Source organism: Gavia stellata, chromosome 9 (assembly GCF_030936135.1).
Source record: "Gavia stellata isolate bGavSte3 chromosome 9, bGavSte3.hap2, whole genome shotgun sequence".
Classification (NCBI taxonomy): Eukaryota; Metazoa; Chordata; class Aves; order Gaviiformes; family Gaviidae; genus Gavia; species Gavia stellata.
This window is the reverse complement of record NC_082602.1, coordinates 4194961-4218348: the sequence shown is the minus strand read 5'-3', so window position 1 is coordinate 4218348 and position 23388 is coordinate 4194961. Positions and strand designations below refer to the sequence as shown.

At 55.9% G+C, this 23388-nt stretch overlaps 1 protein-coding gene across 1 annotated transcript; it reads right to left on the bottom strand.

Annotated features, from left to right (window-relative positions):
* Positions 1–300: 300 nt before the first annotated feature.
* UNC5B (unc-5 netrin receptor B) lies at positions 301–23042 on the bottom strand. Its single transcript, XM_059821570.1, has 17 exons — positions 22982–23042; positions 15533–15754; positions 11639–11782; positions 9789–9892; positions 8681–8861; positions 7953–8120; positions 7442–7606; positions 6662–6694; positions 5336–5530; positions 4484–4876; positions 3965–4052; positions 3707–3875; positions 3360–3593; positions 2271–2420; positions 1831–1995; positions 1559–1740; positions 301–493 (listed from the first exon to the last, which is right to left on the bottom strand). The coding sequence occupies exons 1-17, from the start codon at positions 23040–23042 to the stop codon at positions 328–330; spliced, it is 2820 nt and encodes a 939-aa protein (XP_059677553.1). The 3' UTR covers positions 301–327.
* Positions 23043–23388: the final 346 nt, after the last annotated feature.

The following is a 23388-nucleotide window of genomic DNA, read 5'->3' as shown; positions in this document are numbered from 1 at the left end:
AAGAAGGAGGAGAAGGAAAGCCCCCATCCCGACTCGAGAAGCCCTAATTCCTCCCCACACCGCGAGCGCCGCCGGCTGCTGCCCCGGGGATGGCCGAGAATAGGAGGAGGAGGAGGAATGCTGCGTAACACTTGAATTGCTTGTAAACGCTGAGGATGGGTCTCTAAGGCTGACAGTGATGCGGGGAGGGAGGGAGAAGCGACGGCCTCCACCTTCCTCACTCAGCCGCTGCCCGGGGACGAATGTGCCTCCCACCGCCATCGGGGAAGGGTTCTCCCCCTCGCCCCCCATTTCGGCCTCCCGGCCCACCAGCCGCAGGGAGCATCATCAGCAATCCCCCTCCGTGGCCATGACCACCAGCATCTCGCTCTTGCCCATCTCTTCTAAGGCACTGGCCAGGGTGTTGAGATCGCCATCGTCTTGGTGCTCGGCTTCCCATAAGTCCAGGAGCACCCCGGTGGGGCTGGCTTTGGTGGCAAAGTAGTTCAGATACCTGTGAAGGGGAAGCAGAGAGGAGGTCCAGGTTGGCACGGTGCCCTTCGGGGATGGAGGGATGGAAGATGCCTGAGCAGCAAACCTGTTTGCAATGTGAACCCTGAGAGAAATGCCACAATGCAAATGCTGAAGCCCTTGAGACATCATCTTCAATTTTTGATACAGGCATTCATGCAAAAGCAATGCAAGCTTTGTTTTGCTGAAATTACCCTCCCTTCCTTCGGTCCTCAGAGGTGAACCCAGACAGGAACAGCCCAAGCATGAACCCAGATAAATAAGGGCCGGTTCAAAGTGACAAGAGACCCAGGACCGTGGCGCAGAGGGAGGCATCGATATAGATGGGTATAACTATATATATGGAAGTGGTCGTCCCCCTGTACTCGGCACTGGTGAGGCCGCACCTCAAATACTGTGTTCAGTTTTGGGCCCCTCACTACAAGAAGGACATTGAGGTGCTGGAGCGTGTCCAGAGAAGGGTGACGAAGCTGGTGAGGGGTCTGGAGCACAAGTCTGATGAGGAGCAGCTGAGGGAACTGGGGTTGTTCAGTCTGCAGAAGAGGAGGCTGAGGGGAGACCTTCTCGCTCTCTACAACTACCTGCAAGGGGGTTGTAGAGAGGTGGGTGTTGGTCTCTTCTCCCAAGTGACAAGTGATAGGATGAGAGGGAACGGCCACAAGTTGCACCAGGGGAGGTTTAGGTTGGATATTAGGAAAAACTTCTTCACTGAAAGGGTTGTCAGACACTGGAGCAAGCTGCCCAGGGAGGTGGTTGAATCACCATCCCTGGAGGTATTTAAAAGACGTGTGGATGAAGCGCTTAGGGACATGGTTTAGTGGTGGACTTGGCAGTGTTAGGTTTACGGTTGGACTTGATGATCTTAAAGGTCTTTTCCAACCTAAATGATTCTATAATTCTATGAACTATGCATAGCTATATCCGTATTTATGGATGGACCTATATAGCTGGACATAACCTAGCTGGATACACTGCAGCAGGGAGGGAGCAGAGCAAAGCCCCCCTGCCCAGGGCACAGGAGGTGAAAGCAAAGCACGGGGAGACCCACCGGTCCATGGAAAGCTTCTGGGCGAGAAGTCTCCAGTCATTTCCCCTGGAGTTGGGGGCATCCAGGCTGTTGCAGATCTTCTGCCGGATGGAAAGGGGGATTTTGAAGGCATAGGGTCCCAGCTGGGTGGTGGTGGTGGCACCGCTGTGGTGGGAGCGGAGGGTGTCGAAGGAGCTGGCATGCTGCAAGGGGAAGGATGAGGCGAGATGTTGCAGCGCAGAGAGGCTCCCGAGTGCGACTCCTTGCTGTCCCTCCACCTCCCCACCACTCACCTCTCCCAGTGTGATGTGGAGCTGGAAGATCTGCCCTTCCCCTTCCACCTGCCGGACGCAGATCTTGCAGGTGAGCTCGGTGGAGGCCTGGCTGTACCTCTCTAGCGTGAAGGTGCAGTGCAGGGCTCGCTGGCTGCCACTCCAGATGTGATAGAACGGGATTTCCTGCGGACCACCAAAGCATTGGCTTAGCGAAGCCTCCTGCAGCTCCCTTGGGAGATTCCCACCTCCTCCGGCCACCTCACAGGGATGAGATGGGAAAGGACCCCACAGACAGCACCCCACCAGGAACTACCGTATGAAAAACAATCCCCCTTCCTCCTCCATCCCTTTGGGACACTCCTGGAGACAAGACCAGGGCAACTCACAAGCCGGTGGTTCCTGGCTGAAGATGATGTCCCTGGTCTGGGACCCCAGCTGCCCCTGCACCGGCCCCTCACCTGGTATTTGGCCAGCAGCTTGCTCTTCCACAGCGCATGGGGGATGTCATGGATGGAGAGACGCAGGTTGTGGTAGCTGTCCTTGAAGGGCAGGGGCTTGGGCTCCTCCAGCAGGTACCCGCCCAGAGTCCGCTCCAGCTCCAGCACCTCCTGCGGGCAGTGGGACAGGCAGCGTGAGACCCATGAGACAAGCAGGGGCTGCTCCTCTCCCTGCTCCATACCCAAAGCTAGGCATGTTCCTGCCAAGAGGAGCCAGCGGCAGCAACAAGCCCGTGGGGAGTCTTCCCCAGGAGAGCAGCCTTTGCCACCCCAACAGCTGCTCTCCAAGAACTTGCCAACTCAGCTCACACGCCAGCCCCATCTAGAACTTGCATTTTATAACACGTGAGCATCCGTATATGCCTCTGTACTCCTCGGACTATGCAAAGGTCCAACACAAAGGTCAGGCACTCTCTTCAAGAGTGCCACCCTATCTGTTTTTAACACCATCCCACTATTACATTAGCAGCTCTTAAGAGCAAAATGCAATCCAGGAGCCAGAGCGCTGCCTACATCTCCACCTAGAGGCACTACAGCAATCCTGATGCCGCAGGACAACTCACGGGGAATTAAACAGCCACCGCACCGGTGGTCCAGGCAGCCAAAGCACCAAAACTTGAGCTCCTCATGCTGCACTCGAAACTATCAATGCCACAAAATCCTCCCAAGGAGGGGAGAGACACATCTCCACACAGGAGTAACAGGATCTATGGAAAACCGAGGCAAATCACAGCAGCAAGTGGTTTTTTTTGCGTAGGAGAGAGAAAACCCACCCAGCAGCAGCAAAACCTCTCGTGTAATGTCTGCAGACAGCGGGCTCGATATAGGAGCTAAGCAACACGCTCATTATTTCCTTTGGAGGGGGCGAGGAAGGACACGCAGTAAACACGCTTATTATTTCACTGTGGTCACTTTGCAGGCAGTTGCATCAGGTTGTCTGCTCCCTGGGGCCAGGCCATCCTGAGAGGCACCAGGCAGCATCTTGCCGCCAGCGAGCTGTTGCTTTCGGAAGCAGGGGCAGCCCACACTGGCGTCACAAGGCGACGTTACCTTCAGAGCATCTGGCGTGTCCTCCAAGCAGTAGACCTTGAGGCTGTACTCCAGGGAGGTGCAAACTGCGGGGGCAAAGATTGCCAGCTGGAGCCTCTTGATGGCTGATCTGGAGTAGGACTCTCCCACGAAGACGTAGGTGCCAAGCTGGTCTAGCAAAATGTGGCAGGACTTGGCTTCCAGCTGGCAGTAGCAGGGAGTGTTGAGGGTCTCCTCATCCAGGGTCACAACTTCCTACAGGGAATCAAGGTTGGGGGTGAGCCCATCATCCAGGGGGGTTTGCTAGGGGCTGTGGCCCACAACGCTCATGGTCTTCGCTGGCTGCAGGGGCTGGATTCCCACCTTACCTCCCAGTTTCCTTGGTGGGACTGTGTTTTCAGTTGGTAAATCCAATCCGAGGAGCTGACGTCGGCACAGTGGGGAATGGTCAGGACGACGGGGCGGCACAGGAGCAAGCCGGTGGGTCCGCAGGTCACCGCTGGGCTCAGCACCGTCTGTGTGCCTTCGGAGGGCAGGCTGGGGAGGGGAGAGGGGACACTGGTTGGAAAGAAAGCTTCACAGCGGCCAACAAAGAGCAGAAGCGCAGACGGTGCGGTGTGACTTACAGGGCACTCTCTGCCTTGTTGAGGACCAGGTACATCTCGTAGAACTTCCCCTGGGGGATGGCCCCGTGGGGCACCAGCAGGCTCACTCCTAGCACAGCACACACAGGCGTTAGTCACGAAACGAGGGAGAAACCACCAGGGAGAAACCACCCCTCCACTCCGGCTGGCGAGCACGAGGGCAGTGGTGAGCTAGGGCAGCCGGGAGCGCCCCAGGAGAAACATCTCCAGATCTTCCTCAGCTGCACTGCTTGCAGGGAGGAGCCAGGCCACTGCATTAGGAAGCAAAATCACAGGCTGGATCTGTTTGCAAGGCACTGGCCTTGGCATCAGCCAGGAAAGTCACGGGAGACTGATCTCCAACCTGAGAAGCCTGGCTTGGGAATGGCTTGCTGCCTTCCTCCCCTGAGCCAGCTTTGGAAGAGCAAAGGGCTGCTCACGGCAGGCAAGTCTGCCAGGACAAGAGCAACTCCTTGATCATTCAGCAGCCAAATGCACCCTCCTCCCCAGCCTGGGGCTTACCGGTGCCTGGGACAGTGAGCCTTCCCCCCAGGTAGCCGAACGTGCCGCTGGCACTGTTGCCGTGCTCCCGAGGCAAGCTGAGGAGATGCTGGGAGCCCAGGGCTTTGTTCCGAATGTTCGCAAAGTGGCCGTCCCTGGTGGTGTCCCCTGGGTAGGTGCCGGTGGTGGGCACCCCCCCGAGCAGGTCTGTCCCATCGTGGAGCCCCGGTGATGAGGAGGCGGTGGAGGAGTTGTACACCTTGATCTTGAGGTTGGGTAGGGGGTCGAGCAGGGGGGAGTTGGTCATGGGGATCTTGTCGGAGGAGTCCTGCAGGGCATACATGGGGCCACGGTACACCCCCGCGCTGGCCGTCAGGTCTGGCTGCATCGAGGGGTGCAGCAGCTGAGGGTTGTCTGCAGGAGGAGGAAACACGGATCAGATGAAGATGGCAGTGGAAACGGGGACGTAAAAGCACTGCTTGACTGGAAGAGATGCCTGTGAAAAGCCCTCCTCGCCTGGCAAGGGGTGGAGGGCGTGCAGGAGGTACAGCAGGTACAGTGCTGGCTACGTCCACTTGCCTTCCACCAGGCACTTGGAAGGGAACTGCTCAGCATCACGACTAAGCGAGGAGCAGCATCTTACGGAAAATCCCCACCGCATCTGCTTTGCAGATGCTTTGCCCTGACTCCCACCATCAACACCTGACCACCTCCACAGAGCCCTCAGTCTTCAAAAAAATCAGCATATTCCCCCAGAAAATTGGGGCTGGGGGGTCCACCGGCGACCCGTCCCCTACTGTGATTTGCAGCCTGACTTTCTTTCTGCCCAGGCTTGAGCCAGCAAGCAGGACCTGCATGGGCTATGGCTCTTACCATGCCGGGAGGTCTTGAAGTTGACGGGGTGGAAGCCTCCGGTCAGAGCGGCTGACGAGTCTGTGATGTCCGTGTCAAAATCCCGACATCTCCTCCGGTACACCACCACCCCCACAGCCATGAGGATCACGATGAAGACGAAAATGGCCACCACCAGCCCGGCGTACAGGGCCACGTCACCTGAGGCCTCCAGCACTGGGAGGGATTAAAGAAATGGAGGTGAAAAAAGGAGCACCAGAAATGCACGTCAAGACCCACCAGCACTCCCCAACCCTACCACTAACTCAGGACATAGGCATGAAGGGGAAGATGTGTACTGGGCCTGCTGGAAAGGCTGCGGCAGGAGGATGGAAGGTGTTTTCTAAGAGCAGTCCAGAAGTCAGAGCGATGCCAGAGAATGTGATGGAGGACAAAACCAAACCTTTGGAGGACACCTTGCCACGGCTTGTGCAAACTTTACTCAGCACCAAGAAGGCCAGAAACATTAGGTTTGCGCAGCTCAGATTCATGAAGCTGTCAACCCTCACATCCTAACAGAGACAAACCTGAGGAGTAAATGTAACGCCTATCCATGCATCTCATGTATATGTACCTGAGCTATGCATCCATCCAGAAAGATCAAGTGCCACTGTATCTATATAGACACCCCTCAGCTTCCCCATCTTCCCTTCCCCTGCCACAAGGCTCTCGATCTTTAAATGCCTGGCGTATTCTGGATCTATCTGCCCAGAAAGGAGAGGGATGAAGAGGGAAGGCAGAGCACGGTAAAGCCTCCAGCAGCAGGAGCTGAGCACGCTCAGCCCATCCTTCTCTCCTTCCTCCCTCCACGCTCGCCCGCATCTCTTGGTTTCTATGGTTTCATGCTGGAGTGGAGCCCTGTCCTAAGGCTGGTGATCTCAACTGCTTTGGGACCATGCCACTTCTGGGAGGTGTCACCTCGTCTCCAAGTCCCCCCCGCTATGGATGCCAGAAATGGGAACCCTGATGCGCCCCCGGGACCCCTAACTCGAGGAAGGGAGTCCTCATGGGGGACTGACAATGCCTGGAGTAGCTTTGGTGGTGTGACACCAGCTGCGTCATGGGGCACCCAAGAACTGCAGGCAGCAAAAGGGGGACGGGAGCCGGGGTGCAAAAGCGGGTCGTATTTATAACTTTGAGCAGAGCACGTGATTTAATGCACACAGGAGTTTTGGGGTGGGCTTTAGTTGCTCTCTCTTCCCACCCTGTCCTTCCCCAGCTGCCAACGAGCCCTACCATGGATGTGACAGAACAAAACCAAAGCAATGTCTTGAAAAGAAACAAAATGGTCATGAAATGAGCACTTACAGTGGCTTTTGGGTTCGCTTAGAACTCTTTTATCTGTTAGGAAAAACAAAGTTAGAAAACAAAAGGTGAAGGTGGTGATGGTGCGATGGGGATGAGATGAAACAAAAGGCAGGAAGGGTCGGGACAGCAGCATCATTCCCCAGGGCATGCAGAAAGCCAGGTAGAAGCGTGGTGGGGAGGATGTCCCCATGCCCAGCCAAGCCCCCGGGGCACATGTCCCCAGCTAACAGGACTTTGGGCACTTCTGGCTGCGGCAGTGTTAAAGGGGACAGTGGTGTCACATAGCAGCAGGTGGCAGCATCGGCTGCTCAGCCTTCAGTGTGCCCACTCATAGGGGAGCAGCACCATTATTGTTACTATTACTGGGTTTTTTCCTAGCTGCTGCTCCAGGGCTCCTACCGAGCAATGACCCTGGTCAGGTGTTTTCGTGGTGGGGCTGACAAAACCCCCCTGGCTTGCCCCTACTAACCACAACCAGCCTTATTTCAGCAGAGACCCCAAAACCTAGCACCGTTTCGGAAGGCTTGGTGGGACATTTAGATCCCACCAAAAATCCCCCAAACCTTTCTTTCCACCGGGTGAGAACTGCCTTTGGAAGGGGCAAGTCTGGTTAAAAAAACCTTGTTAGAGACCCAATTTAAAAATCCGGTGCCAGCGGTGCTGCTGCCTGCCCCGTCAACTTGGAGGCACGGCCAATAACAGCATGGCCAAGTGCCGGAGCACCATGGCCACCAGCATCGTCTACGGCACTGGTCCCTGCCCGCTTGCCCGCATACTCACTCTGCAGGCAGAGCCCGTCGGTGCAGTTTTTGGAGTCAAGCAGCACACCGCTGCAGTCCTTGCCGCCGTTGCGGGGGGCCGGGGCGGCACACTCGCGGCTGCGCCAGTGGGTGCACTCGGTGCTGCACGCCGACCACTTGCTCCACTCCGTCCACGCGCCGTCCACTGCGGGCCACCAAACACAGGCGTGTCGGTACACCCCTCAGCACAGCCTTGGGGCTCGTTCCCCAGTGCCGGGATGTCTCCGGCAGCAGAAAGGTGCCCGTGCCCATCTCAGGGCTTCCAGAGACCTTCAGGGAGCATTATCCCAGCAAACCCAGCCCTGAAGCTATCTGGGGAGACTAAGTTGTTTCTCTGCAGACATCTGCAGCTCTTTCAGGTCTTGGCAGACTGAAAGATGCTTCGGACTGGTCTCCTGAGCCCCTGTCTCCTTGGGGAGCACCAGGAGCACAGCTGGACCGTGCAACCTGGGGGACAGGCAGTGTGGGCAAGGTTTCTGAACCCGCCTTACCTGGGCAGAGGGTGGTGCAGGTGATTTTCTGGAAAGGCTGCCCATCGCAGAAGGAGCCGCCATTCAGTGGCGCGGGGTTGGTGCACGTCCGGGTGCGCTTCTGCCAGCCCCGGCCACAGCGGTTGTTGCAAGGAGACCACTCGGACCAGGTGGACCAGCCACCGTTCACTGCAAGAGGAGATGGACAGCATTAACACGGCCACAGAGCGCATTTCAGCAGGGACTGGAGCTAAGCCTATGGTTCACCAGGTCCTCTGTCCTTACATCTTCTGTGTCACCCTGGAACAGCTCACCCTCACGAAAAGCAAATCACGAGACTCCTTCTCGTGTCGCACGCCCCATGCCCAAGATGCTCAAGCCTGCTTTGGTCCTTTTGCCACTTTGCAAATATTTTGGCTGCGTCAGATCTTCGGTTTCATAGCAAAGTTCAGCCAAATGCAGCTTTTCAGCTGCTTTGAGAGTCAAAGCTATCCGGCTGGGTCCCACCTCCACCCACCTTTGTACCCAACCGAGAAGGCTGGCAAATACCCACACCTAATAACCTCTCCTAATAGCCTGTGCAAGCTGGTGGAGGTTCCTTTTTTGCAGACATTGGGTATTATACCTAATTTAATGCAATGCCCTGGTGGGGTTCACTTCTACCATTACCAGAAAGTGCCCACATTTCCCCTTGGCTTGGAGACATGGCCGGCAGCAAAGGCCCCCTCCCCAAGAGCAAGGGCTGGTACCATAGACGATGACGGCGGCCGTGGTGCTCCGACGCTTGGCCACGATGTTCTTGGCCATGCAGGTGTAATTAGCAGTGTCCAAGAGCCGGGCCTGCTTGATGATGAGGTTGTGATCGATGGTGATCAGGAAGTTGGTGTCCTGGGTGGGATCGATGACATCCTCGTTCCTCAGCCACTCCACCTGGCAATGCAAAGGAAGGGATGGGGTAAGGATGGTGATTAAGCTGAACGAGAACTGGATACTCAGCCAGGAAAAGCATGTCATGGGTTTTGGTGGAAATGCCCATCCCACATGCTCCCCGCCACAAGGGTCTCCAAGGGCCCCCCAAAGCTAAGCCAGGATACAGCTGCTTAACTAGGCTGTTTGGGAAGGGCATGAGTCGATACCGACACTGAGCATGGGTGCGGGCACGAGCAAGGACAATCGTCAGGTTGGAGGGGCTGAATTCACCAGCCCTGATGGAGAGCAAACCCCACCCTCCCCAGACCAGCCTATGACCTGCCCCAAAGCCCTCCTCATCTTCATCACCGAGACCACCGACATCCTTCACCGCCACAACCATTGGGTGGCCAACCTTGCCTCTGACTGTATTTATTTCTCCGCGAACGCTGGGCCAAACAAGGCCTGACTGGGGCATCTTACTGCTGTTTTGGCCAAGGATGGGACACTGTGGCTCCCACCAACGCTCAGCTCGTGGGGGCTGACGGAGCCGTGGGCAGGGAAAGCACCGCTACCGTGCTGGGGAAACCCATCTGTGTTGACTTTCCCAGCCCTTGGCTCTTGCTTGTGACTGCTCCCCTTCAGACAAGTCACTGGGTGCCTCCTCGTTAGATCTAGACCTTCTCCCTAACGGGTTAACGGCACATCAGGAAGCGTGGGAGAGGTGGGTTGAGCAGGTGCTGAGGTTACGTGTGCTATTAGATGTCAGAATAACAGATCCACTGCCCAAAATGAACAATTCTGCTGAATAATGAAAGCTGACGGTCTCGGTGAGGCCATCCATCATGGCCGCAAGCCATCTGCGAGGACGTGCCCTGTCTCTCCCAGGCCGCGGCTGCAGACTGCTGGGAGGGGATGCTCCTCTTTTTTGGCTGCCGAGCTGCTCACCTCCGCCTGCGGCACCCCCTCGGGCGGGCGGCACTGCAGCAGGACCTCTTGCTCCAGCGGGACCTCCTTGCCCAGTGGCTCCTGGTCGAAGTTCTTCCGCAGGTCTGGGAGGGGAAGAAATACCCAGGGGTTACCAGCCCGCTGCGGAAACAGGGCAACCCACAAAACCTTGAGGGGGAGAGAGCATCGCCTTGGCACCAGGGGCCCACAAGTAGGGAAATCCCTCTGGCATAGCACAGCTGGAGAAAAATGCGTCCTGGGAGGAAGGAGCATCTTTCCAGGATGGATTTGGGACAGCACATGGTGCTCAAGGACAATGCTGTTCCTCCTTCATGTACTTGCAAGCTTATACCCCCTCCTGTCTTTTCCTTTTGGGGCTAAACCTCAGCTTAACCACCGTTTCTTTCCCCCTCTGGGCTCTCTACACCAGGACCCTTCTTTGCTGAAGGGGAAAAAAACCAAGATCTGCACAACAGCTCAGCTCCTATGTCAGCACTGAAGCAAATCCCCAAATTTCAGGGCTACGGGAGGCTGTTGCGTGGCTCTGCCCCAGTGGGTCCTGGCTGAGCCATGACCTCAGACTTGCTGGAAACCCAGACATTGCACTTCAGTGCCAAAATGGGGAACGGCCACTGCTGAAGAGCAAGGGGCCGGCCAGTGCTTTGGGGAAGAGGGAGAGGGGAGAAGCCCAGCAGAGCCCCCAGGGACGTGGGGGACGTGGCAGGGTCCCGCTCCAGAGCCTTGAAGGGAGCAGAGCATCACTAGATGGTGCTGCAATCCTCTGCTACAGCACCCGGCCCGCTGCGGCTCCCGCTTGCGCAGGGCAGCCAACCCTCCGTTCATCTCATGTTCATCTCATCTGCTCGGCTCCGAGAAACACCAAACCCTTGGCTGGGGCTGGACAAAAGGGCTCCCTCAGCAGCCAGCCCTGCGCCTCGTAACATCTTCCCTGTTCAGACTAAATCCTTCAGCAGCGTAGCTGATTCACCAGCCACCTCCGTTTTGGACAACGTGTTGGATTATTAGCCCTCTAATAGCAAAATCTGTTTACGACTGGGGAAGCCTGGCTGTTCTCCTATAGCTTTGCCATCTCATTTGCTAAGAGAGCAAATTCAGCTGGGTAACAGCCTGATTAACTCGCCCTTAATCAGGCTGACACCCACAAACAGCAGCTTAGAGAAGTGACATATGACAGCAGGGACTCCAGGGACACGGAGTCGCTGATTCAAGCAAAGCATGCAAGGTGCTAACTGTTGGGTTATTAACGATAATAAAGCACCGCGAAGAGCTGAGCACGCTGATGGGCAATGCAGTATTAACCCAGCTAGTGCCACGGCCTCTCACTCAGGCAGGTAGGGATGATGCCCACTCAGAAGCAAAGCTAGACCTGGGATGGGGAGTTAAGACCAGGGCCATCCAGCAAGGTTGGGTCACCTCCAACAGCTCAAAAAGCACTGCTTTCAACAGGGAGCCAACTTTTGGAGATGGCCAACCCCACACAGCTGCACCCACCATGTCTCGGGGGTCCTGGGAAGCCGGGAATGCACCGCCTGGCCGCTATTTCAGCTGGTGTTGCTGCCAGGAAAAGCACGTGCCTGGCTTGACACCACTGCTTTTTCAGCCTGGGATCCAGGGTCACACCTCAGGCTTGCAAACAATTTCTAAATCAGTGGGTTGTACACTCTGGAAACCTTTTGGGGCCCCCAAAGTGGAAAGGAAGATGGGAGAAGGATTCATTTAAACTAAATTAGTAGAGTGTGAGCCAAAGCAGTGCAGGTAGGTGCAGAGGGGCAGGGAGCACTGCCGGAGGGGTCACACCTGAGCAAGCACTATATGTACCAGGCACTTACACGCTATGCGGACGTATGCCCGGCGGCTCTTCGTGGTGCCCGCGGAGCTCCAAGCCACGCACTGGCACCAGTAATCTTCTAAGCCGAAGAGCTCCTCCACCTGCTGCCGCGAGACCTCGATCTGCACCTCCCGCACCAGCATCCCTGCAAGGGGACAGAGGGATGGATGGCATCAGCTCGGCAGCAGCACCCGGGAGGAGGGAAACTGAGGCAGCACCCAGGAAGGCTGGTGGATGCACAAAGCTCGAGGGCAGAGGCAGTGTGTTGGAGGCATCTCAGAGGCATCTGGGTTTGGCACCTCTGCAAATGACGGAGACTGTTCCCTCCGGAGGGTGACTTGGAGCCGAAGCCAGGGCAATAGCTCGTGCGGAGGAGTCTCGTCTTTCCCCCCACCAACCCCGGTCCAGTTGGGCAGGACCAGGACCTCTTAACCATTTCAAGAGGCTTTGCTCTCCTCCACCAGCCCTCTCCCCTGCCATCGATGCCCCGTCCCTCCCCAGACCCCTTCCCACCCTCCAGGTTTAAAGGATGCATCCAAGGCTTTGCTGGGGGGAGAAACCATCTCTATCAGCTGCCGTTTAAATAAAAATATAACATGACAATTAAAAGATCTTAAAGAAATCATCCAGCAATGATGGCGTTTCATGCCCAGTGACCCCAAAAAGGGTTACATGCCTCCATCAACCCCCCAACACCCCCATGAAGTCTGCCGGGACACCCTGGCCGTGGCAGGGGTGTGATGACAAAGGTGGCACTGCCACGTGCAGGACACGGTCCCCCGGACCGCAGGATGCTGAGGCTCGCCTGAAGCATCAACCCCTCGTGGCATGGCCATTGCTGAGGGTGAGAGGCACTCGGGGCTTACTTTTCCTTATTTTAAGCAATACCTGCCCCCCCCCTTTTTTTTTTTGCAGCTATTTTATAAAAAGACCTCAAGTTCATGGCGACAGAGAGCCACGTGCTCCCACAGCTGTAATTTTGTTAGCTCGTTCCCAGCGCTGCGAGGAGCAATTACCATCTCTCTGCCACCTTCCTGTGGAATAGCTGACAAATGCGCGCCAAGGAAATGCAATTTATTTTACCACTATTAAGGGGGGGAGAAAAAAAAAAGGCATTTAGGCCAAGCACTTTTGGAAAAACTAGGGCTTTCAGAAGGACCCAGGATGGAGACGGCTCAAAACCATCTTGTCTCTCTGGAAAGCTCCGGTGGGGTGGGTCGAGCAGCCCTGGAAAGGTGGGGAGCATCCTGCGAATACGCTGCTATCTCCATAACCCCCGAAAGCAAAGCCTACCCAAAACTGTAGGCTGAGCTTACAGCTCCCAGGAGTGACTATTTAAAGGGCTTACAGGCATCCAAACGCAGCCGCTCTTACCGACCATCCCTTCTCGTCCAGCTGAATTATCCTCTCTGACTTGGCCTATTTTTGCTTTCTTCCGCATGAAACGCTTTGGATCAGACGCAGTCAGAGCATTACCGAGCCCGGCTCATTCAAGACACGTCATTTTAAAAGTTGCTTTTTTTTTTTTTAAAGGTCCCTTCTTGCAAGCTTTTAACCGAGGATACTTAAAAAGCCATGAACGCTTAACTGTGTTAACTCGTCGCTTCGTGGCCAGCTCTCCCCCCGTGCCCTTTGCGGCAGCTTCCCTATGAAGGGCAGGTGCTGCAAACGCAGATTTTTTTAGCACAGCAAACTGTTTTGGTTCCAGCTCCCTTTCTCGGGGTAGCTGTCGGGCAGATAGCCCACGCCGGCAGAGTTTTACATGCACGGCATCACCTCCGTACTGAAGGTATTGTCAGATTTGTTCACTGATAGCAGCAATACCATCTTTGAAGCCCGGGTGAAGAAAGCGTGTATCATTTCCTCCCCGTATTGCTGGCGTGCGTTCTGCAGGCTGCAATCTGAAAGGGAGATGCTGGCCCAGAGCAAATGAGTCCCAGCTATGGGATGAGTCCCCCCTAAACCAGCTCGTTCTGCACAGACTTACTGCTCCCTTTCTGCTATGTTTTCTCCAGCCTGTTTTGCTCAAGAGTTGTGTCAGGCAGGTTATTCGGTAAGGGGTGTTCACCCAAGAGGTGGATCAAGCTGTAGGGCCAGAAATATAGTGTTTTTTCCACGCTGCACATCGCTAAGCCATGAAACTCCCTGCTGCTACAGGATGCTTGGGATGACCCGGAGGAGAAATGAGTCCTAACAGCATTTAGACGCATTAACAGGGGGAGAATCCATCCAGGGCTGGACCACACTGCTAAGATATCGCTGCTGGACCAGGGAGTCCCTAATCACAGACTGCAGAAAGCTGGGAGAGTAACAGAGCGGGGTCCATCCCTTCATCCTTGTCCTTGCTCAATATACTCTTCCCCTAAGCGTCCACCACTCCTGCACGCAGGGCGCATGAACCTTTGGCTCGACCCAGCGTGGCCACACGTTATAAGTAAATTAATAACCCCTCGGCGAAGGCTGCTCGGTCACTAATCGGCACCTACTTTGCGCTAGAGTGGTGAGGGTTTCAAATCTGGCCTCCATGAGAGCTGGGAGGTGGATATGCACCCCGAAAAAGAGAATCAGCCCTGCCGGTGCTCCCGACAGCCTCCGGAGAAGCAAGGGGACAACCTTCCCGTGCATTTTCACCCGTCCTTCGCAAAGAGATCTTCTGAAGAAAACCACCCCAGGAACAGATGAAGCAGCTTTAGGAGGAAAGGCTCAAAAAGCCGTGGGGAAAAGAAATGATCTTCCCTTTGCAGAATAGGTTCAGAGACGCACCCGAGCAAGGACCGGCTCACGGTTAGCACCAGATGATGCCGAGGAGACGCTGGGGAAGGGCAAGGCTGGGGCAAAAATAGGGACAAGAGAAGATTCTGTACTTGTGCTCTTCCAGGCTGACGAAGTCTCTCCTCTAAACCCAGTCTGCCTCTGAGCCCAACACCGCAGCAGTTCAAAAGGTTGCCTTGGCTTAAAGCCCTCCGGAGATGAGGGATGCCACAAGCTCAGGGATTTGCACAGAATGGATCTTACACGAGAAACATGACCCTTTTCCTCTTCTCCTGATCAGGGCATAGGAACCAAAATTAGTGCAGAAAAGATGAGAGCTGAGCTAAAACATCCCAATTTTAGCAAATCTACTTGTTTACATGATATATCCAATGCCCACGCCTTGGTCTCATGCTGGGACACTTCAAAGCACTGGGCAAGCAGCCCTGCGGAGCCCAATCCCATGGAATAAGACACCCCTTAATATGCCTAAACCACCTTCTTACTCCCCATTTCAGGCAGCCAGAAGCTGACTTGTCCTCTGAGGCAAGGGAGAGCTCATCTGCCATTAAAAGCCATTTAAAATCCTACCTGCAAATGTTCTCATTACCCATTAAATATCTAATACCTTTGCGAAACTGAGTAAGCTGCCGGCCTTTGCCACCCCTCGTGGCAATGACTCCTACGTGTTGATTAGGCTTTTTATAGGAAAGCGTTTCCTTTTTTTTCATCCTTTTGAAACGTGCTGCCTTTCAAATCCCATTTAACAACCCCAAATCCTGCAAAACGGTAAGCATGCAAGCATGCGGGCTGACTTTCCCAAGCTTCTATGGGGTATGGTGACCCATACCATCATCATGCCTTCATCAATGGGCTGGAAAGGGGTGGCTCCTCTACTAAAATTCACTGCTGATACGGAAAGAGAGACAAGCTGTGCACGGACCGAGGAGGTGGAAAACATACAAAAGCGATGTCATGAGATTGCGGTCACCTGGGAATGATAAAAATGAATCAAAGAGACCCGCTGGTCTACCTGGAGGAGAATCACCTCCAGCGTAGATGTGCAAGAGAGAAAAGGGCAGAGACGCCTGGAAGGAAGAGAGGGGAAGGGCAGGCAGGGGGGTGCCAGGGTGGGTTTGCTCACCAGTGCCCTCGTCCAGGCTCTCCTTGGTGACGTGGTTGTTCTGGTTGACCCACTCCCCGTTGCACTTGAAGTAGATCTGGGTGGCGGGGTTGGCGCGGCAGACGAGCTCCACCGGCTTGTTCTTCACGATGTAGGCATCCTGCGGCTCCAGCAGAAAGTGAGGGAGGGTCTCTGCTGGGGCCGAGGGGAAGGAGTCGGGCAGCACGTCGCTGTACTCCAGCCCTGCCAGGGGAACGAGAGGGTTGGGAGGTGCCGTTAGTCTTGTCCCATTGGGGACGTAACTCCTGCCTGCGCCGCTTCATCCCTCCCTCTCCTTCCCAGGACTGCCCCACGTGCGGCGGTGTCACCAGCAGTCCCTGCTGAGGATGCTCGGAAAAGCAAAAGAGGACTGGAGGCTCCCCCCCGAAAAAAAAGCCAATCTCTGCTAGCTAGAGAGCTGCTGTTGCGGGGTGCAGCCCGCCCAGGCTGCTTTCACTTGGGTACCAGCCCCCCCATCCGTACCCTGAGCCCTGGCCAACCCCAAAGCCTGGACAATCTCACTAGAGGAGACCACCAGGAAAAACAAACCCAAAACAAACCCAAGCCTAGAGATGGTGACAGGGACACAGAAAGGCTTCAGGGATGCTGGTGTCCCCCCTCCCAAGCCTCCCTCCCACAACCCTGAGGAATGCACGGACATACGCTCAGAACAAAATGCCAGCAGGGCTTGCGCTGGGAACGCTGACCACAACCACGGCACGAATCACACATCCCGCCCTGCGGTGGAGCTGCATTCGGGATCCCACCCCCCTGCCAGCGCTCGCCCTCCTGCGCTGGGATCTCGGCATCGCACCAGTGTGGGGGGCACCAGCAGCCCCTGCCAGCACGGCCCACGGGGACCGGCCATCTGCCCGTCACAGGCGAGAGATCGCTTCCAGCCCAGCCACCTCCAGAGAACATCACCCAAAAATGCAATCTGGATGCACACTATCCTACCCCAGAAACCAAAAGGGGTCGGGCGCCCTGGTGATCTCCATCTTCCCGCTTGTTTGCTCTCAAAACCAAGTTCATTGCAAAAATCACCAGGAGAAGAGGTCACATCTGCTCCGGCCAGGCCAAGAAAAGTCTTGCAAAGGGCTAAGTGCCTTAGGGATCGCCCAGGGACATAATCCCTGAGGAGCGGGACCCTCATGGTGGCTCGTGCCCAGCACTGGCTTGGGAAGATGCTGTGACCGATGCCAAGGAGCATCTGCAGCATCCAACGTCGGAAACCTGTTTACAGCCATTTCACCCAGGAAGATCAAACCCAAATATCGCAGGACTGATAAGAAAACCCACACGCACGCACTGGGATGCTACTGCTTAACCTGTTGTTTCTGGGCACCTCGCTAGCAGTCAGGTCACATCACGAGGCTTTTCTTTACACCTACAAGAGTTATGAGCTTTTCCTCCTCCTCTCTTCCCCCAGCAAGAGCTGTGATTCTCAACTCCAGGCACTGCAGCGTGCAGGAAAACAGTAAATATCCCCAGCCCCGCGATAACATCTCCGGAGCTGGCAAGGAAGAAAGGAGCCCACTCCCTTCGTCACCCTTGGCAAGGAGCAGCGCTGCACGGAGAGGATCAGAGAATCCTGAGATGGAAGGAGAAGGAGCAGAAGAAAAAAATATAATCAGATGCGTCAAGAAAACAAGATGACCAGGCTGCCTCCCAAGCAAAAATCAGTGAGGAAAAAAAAAACCCAACAAAACACACACGAGGTCAGTCGTTTAAAATCCATTTAGGAAAATTGACTTTCCATTTCCATTTAACACAGCACTAAGGGAGAGCGGTAGGACATTTGTCATAATCCATTAACTGCTCTTTTGGAAACAATGAATTAAACTCCGGGCTAATTTCTCTCTCTGGCTGGCTCTTCCCCACCTCCCCACTGCCGGCCATTTCCTCCCCCATCTCATTTGCAGACCTGTAATTTTCCCAGCGCCCCACCGCGGGCAGGGGGACGGGGGCGCGAGGAGGTGCGAGCCCCCCACCGTGAGCTGCCCCACACTTCTCCCCGTGCCTGCAGCAGGCTGCCGGTCCTGCTCCCCGCTCCTGGCCGAGCAGCCTCTTCCCTGTATCACAGCAGCAAATACAACTTTCCTTTTTCTTTTTTAATTTACTATTCAATTTTGCATCCACTGAGCTGTTGTTTTGTTGGTTCTGGTTTGGGTTTTTTTTTTTTTTTTTCCTTCTAAAACCACTTCGATGCCACAAACCTAAATTCCCTGGCAAAGGGGGATGGCAGGAGATAATCCAACTGGCAACGGAGGCAGCCAACAAAACTTCACTCACGAGCTCATGCGAAAAACTTCTCTGAAATGACGCTCACCGCATCCCTGCGGCGCCCAGCCTGCAAAGTCGGACCTGAGCTCGGCAGCCGGGAAAGGGCGTGGGTAGCGCACGCTGCAGGAGCATCCTCCGAAAATCCTGCTGGTGCGACACCCTGGGGTTGGGGGGGCTCGCTCGCCACCCATCCCCAGGGCAGGGGTGGCTCCTGGGCTTTGTTTTACGGCTCTAAGGGCACCCTAAGGGTGACCCAGGAGGACCTGACATCCCCAAAGAAGGTGATTTTTGGAAGGACCTTCCCCTCTGGGGCTTGCCTCTGGCAAGGTGACACCCTGAAGCACACACGTCCCCTGACCCAAAATAGCGGGCAAGGAGAGGTCCTCCTCCAGCAGCCAACACGCAAGACACCCACCCCACCGCCACTTTGGCGACGCTAAATGAGACTTCAGGTCATCCCAGAGGATCTGGGAGCGGGGAGGGGACGAGTCACGGCCCGACAGGGATGAAAATTGCAGATTTGTGACTCACCCGTGACCATCTGCAGCGGGACGGGTGATGCTCTGGGCTGCGGTGAGAGCCACCTCCGTCTCCCAGCACAGGATTTGGGGCTGAAACACCGCCAGCAGTACCGAAAAATTCACCGACTCCCGCATCGATGGGTCCCATCCAGCCCCCCACCCTGAGAGGGGGTCTGCCCAAATCCGTGCTGGGGCTCAACGCTTCAGGTTTCTTCTCCAAAGGGACACAGTGAGCTTGGGGACAAGGGTGGTGGAATAGGATGGTCTCCCCAGGCCCAGCCATATCCAGCATCCGCTTTCAGTGGCTATAACAACCTACTCAGTTTAAGGTTTGAACCCAAAAAACCCGAACCTTTAAAGCTAGGAGCATCCTGGCTGCTGTGAAGGTTTAAATCCTGCAAACTCACAACAGCTGAGAGATCTTTTATTTCTGACCGAGAGAGATCTGGGGCCAAAAAAGCATCTCTAACAGGAGACGGGGAAAAAAATAATGGGCTTTTCGCAGTAGACTCGTAACTGGGGCTGTGCCGCAGAGCCCCAACCCCACGGCTCCCCGAGGTTCCTGCCCGCTCACGGACGGGAGCAGAGCAAGGGGGAGGCTGATTCCTCCATCCAGAAACCAGCCCTACGTGGCTGAAGAAAGGCATTTGCAGCTGGGCGGGGAGTTTGGCTCCACCACCATACGGCCACTGGTATTTAAACACGCTGGAGAAGAATTAAGGCAGAGGAACAACAGGGACTTCGGATGAGAAAAGGGAGGAGAACCATGCTGGGCACATTTATCATAAGCCATCAACCCAGCCTTTCATCCCCCCTCCCGATGCCCGACCACCCGCCGCATGGGAAACCTCTTGCTCTGCTAACGCTCATAGGAGGGCCCCCCAAAAAAAATCCACGTGCAGTTGGCGGGGGGGGGAAAGCACGCTGGCTCGTACCGTGAGGATGAGCGACTGCTGCTCCCAGCTGCCCTGACTATCCAACAGCAACTGCAAAATACCAAAAAACCCCCCCACCTTCCCAGTGATGCAACACCATCACCTCCATGTGGTCCCCGTGTCCCCCCCCCCATAGGACAGGGAGGCAATTCGCTCCAACACAGCCAGGACGAGGTGCTGTCGGCACCAGGATTAAAAGAGCAGAGGATGGAGAGGTTGGGGAAAGGTTTTGGTCTGCTCCAGTGTAATAAGGACATTGATAAATGGCCCCATAAAGGCGGGAGGGGGTATCCTCTGCTAGGTCAACCTTCCCCTGCAACGGTCTTGCATAATATTATTATATTATAGTTGCATTATATATACGTAAGAAACCTTGCAAGAAGCAGGTCTCTGGCTTCTCCAGGCTGGACAGCCAACCTCAGGTTGGGGGTATGCACAGGGACATTCAGCGGGTTTTAATACCGGTGAAGACCTTGTCAGCAGGAGGGTTCGCAGGGGTGCTTGCAAGGAGCTGGCCATAAGCATTACCCTTGAGAACGGATGCTTTAACCCACATGTGCACACAGACCACTTCTGCTTTGCCCAACACTGCTCTGATCCCACCTGAGGTGACAATTCGGCCCATTGACCGCAGGAGCGGCACATGCAAGAGAGACACTTTTGCACGTGAAGCCGGGGAAGGAGCCCTACACAGCCGGGATTTCCAGGACTGCAATCAGACAAGCAATAAAACTCCCAGCAGCAACAAACTAATAAATATCTGAGAGTGCGCTACACTGACTGTAATCATCATCTCCCTGGCAGACATCTACAAGGGGGTTCCCATCTGCCGGCTTCCCTCCTTCCCGCTGGAGGTGGGTGCCTGCTTCCCAGCTCCCTTTTGGGGTTTTTTTTGGAAGTCCCAGGCTGTCACCATCCCACAGTCTCGCACTACTTGGGGCATGCGGTCGGGTGCTGCGGTGAGACGTGCTACAGTACGGGCTGGAGCACTGACTTCGGTACCCTACCTGTATTTCGGGGAGGAAAGGCAAGGAGGGGGCAGCTCCGGGCTCGACCCGAGGACCAAACCCTGAAAGCCCCGAGGATGAGTGTGGTAGGAGCAGCAAGACGGAAAAGGGAGGAGGGGAATAGGCACCAGCGACTTCTTTCCTCTCCAGCCTCCTCGCCCCCGTCCCTCATTGCACATTTTAATCTGATGGGGTTGAGCTGGATTATCCCCAGCATCTGTTCCCCGGGGGGTGACTTGCAGATGTTTGCAGCCAGAGTTTGCAACTTGGTCGAAGATTGATGACCCCAACCAACCAACACCACCAGCCTGCACGGGGAGCACCACCGGAGCCAGGGTCGAGCGTTAACCCCCTCTCCGTCACCCCAAACACATGGCACAAGGGATGATGAGCCCAGAAAGCAATTCCCCTTGCAGCAATGGCCGAGCAAACCTCCCCAGGAAAGCGTTAAAATCCTCTCTCCTGCAATTGTTATCCCTCCAAATATTTGGAAGATTACAGGAGCATTAGCGGCGGTGCCCATCACCCACGGCCACGCATCCCTCCCTGCATCCCTCCCTGCTGCACTGGGCAGGCAGGAATGCGATGTAAGGATTAAACCGGGATGCCTGGGTTTCTCCGGCTAAATCTCGGTGGCAGTGAGTGCTTAACCCTTTTTGCCTCCATCTCTCCCACCCCACGCCTGTCTGGGGGCGAGTGCTGCTCCATGCGAAGGCCTGAGAGGCAACGGTTAAACCCATTCCCACCTGCCAGCTGGGTAGAAATCCTCCTGTAGAAATGAAAAAAAAAAAGACAGCTTATCTCCAGCACCGGAGGAGAAGAGCCACCTGCCTTCCCAAACCTCCGGCGGCAAGGGGGACGGCTCTGGCTCCAGAGACCGAGCTGGCAGGGATGCTCCGGCCACTGGCTTGGCTCGAGGAGCTGTCTGAAAGGCTGGAGCAAGGCTCTCCCCCACCCCAAATCCCCCCTCCTATTGCCTCTGGGGGAAATGTATGAACAGACTCATTTAGGGATTAGCACTGTTGCCATTTAAGCTCCAGCAAATTGCGATGCCGGAGCCGTGGCGTGGCTCACTCCCATGCCAGAATGCCTGCTGGACTGAGGACATCCCCGCTGCAAGCCCCGGAGGGAGGCGAAGGCACCCCCACCCAAGCGAGGGTCATCACATGGGATACAGTCCTCATCCCACCACATTTCAGTCGATCCCAGAGCTCAGGGTGAGCTGGCATCACTGGTCCGGGCCTGCCCTGTTCCCAAGGGCTTCCCACCACACGGTGCCCTCCTGGGCTAATTTTGGGTCTGGCAGTAAAACATAGCCCAGCTTTTCCTCCTAAAATCACCCTGAGCATCATCTCTCCCCAAAACATCGTCTTCTCTTCCCCGAGCATCCCCTTCTCCTCCCTGCTCTCTCCCCATGGCACAAATTCAGCCTCCCGCACGCCGGTGTGGTCCCCCAACATGAAGCACCCCCACCACAAAGCCCTGTTGATGAGGAGATGTCGGCAAAGTCTCCACGAGGCCGAGCGGTGCCGTGCAAAGCCACGGCCTGCTGCCCCTTCCCTGGGGACGCATCCCATCGGAGGCAAAGCAGGGAGAAAGGAGGAGGACCCACAAGAAAGGGTGTCGTTGAGGCTGGGTTTGGAAGATTTGAAGCCGCTTGCACCGACTGAAGCTTCCTCCCTGCTGCCTCCTTGCGCAGAGCCCGCAAAAATCTCGTGCCATCGAAACCCTCCGAATTGTTTAAACCGGCATCAGACCCAAGCTGGGAAGGGCTGATGAAAGTGAGATGCAGGGGATGCAACAGGCCCTCGGCACCGCCGTCCCGAGGGCTGCAGCTCGCTGATGTAACCCCCGGCCTCATTAACTCAGCGTGGCGTTCATTAACCTCTCCCTCTGCGGGAGGACCGAGGGGACAGGATGGGACAGACCCAAGCTGCCCACAGATGCCAAAAAACTGAGCATGGAGCCTTCAGGGGTAGCAAGGAGAAACACTGGTACCTGGCAACTCATCTCCAGCCTGGAGCGAGGTTGGATTTCGAGGTCAAAAAGCCACGGTGATGTCCAGCCATTGACATGCCCACGGAGCGCCCATCCCCGTGGTATCTGACGCCTGCCCCAAGCACGTGCAACGGTCACTCAGCTAAAACACAGCGCTCAGCACATTGCCACGTTCAACCCTCGCTACCAGCGGTGTGCTGGGGTCCCTAGAAGGTGGTGTTGCTCCGCCTCAGGGTTGTGCATTTATAGGGTCCTCCTCTCTGCCCCCCAAAAAAGTGGAGCCCCCCCCCAGCCAGGAAAGCACCTGCAAGGCCGGTTGCATGGGCTGCGTTTGGGGAACCCCCCCCCGCCCCGTATGGAGCAGCAGGACTCGGGGACAGCACGGACAGCCCGACGTGCTGCTCCCGCGGCACCGCAAGCTGCAAACCCCCTTGTCCCCCTCTATGCAACACGACAGAGCCTCTCTAGACTCACCGATCATTTATTAATAACTACATTTGGAAAGAACCCCGTAACCTCTTCCCCAAAGCATCTCTGCCTGTTAACCCGGCTCATTCTCCTCTATCACTTGCCCTCTGCCAGGAGTTTTATGGTCCCTTTGCATCCCCTTCCTGCCAAACCTGGCATCACCCCCCCACCCCGGGGTAAATCCAGCCGGGAGCGAGCCCCATCCCTCCACCCCATCACCTCCAGCCCCTCCTGGAGCCCAGCCAGCCCGGGACAGACGGACACCAGGACAGATGGACATTTCGCAGCAGCATCCCAGATGGGTTAGCAGGTCCCCCCGCCCGGCGGCGGGCAAACGTTATAATTAGAGAGCATTCCTCCCCAGCGTGGGTAATGAGGGGGTGCACCCAGCCAGCCCTAATTACACCCTTGGAAAAAAAATAAGCAGATTCCTCTCCCAGGCAAATGAAAAGCCTGTAGCCGGCCTCCCTTGCTGCGCACCTTTATTAAACCGGGACTGGACAGGGAGGGGGAAAAAAACCCACAGAAAGCAAAGTCTGTGCTGAGAGAAGGGTGGGAAGAAGGAGCCGGGCAGTGCCAAGGATGTTTTTGCATGCAACGGCCTCATCGATTAAAAACCACTTCAC

What these genes read in the sequence shown, in the direction of transcription:
- UNC5B (XM_059821570.1), bottom strand. Translation starts at nt 23,042, where the DNA reads ATGTCCATCTGTCCTGGTGTCCGTCTGTCCCGGGCTGGCTGGGCTCCA. An exon ending in GCTCACTGTCCCAGGCACCG is followed by an intron (nt 4,053 to 4,483) that starts GTAAGCCCCAGG and finishes GTGCTGTGCTAG; the next exon opens with GAGTGAGCCTGCTGGTGCCC. An exon ending in ACACGCCAGATGCTCTGAAG is followed by an intron (nt 2,421 to 3,359) that starts GTAACGTCGCCT and finishes CACTGCCCGCAG; the next exon opens with GAGGTGCTGGAGCTGGAGCG.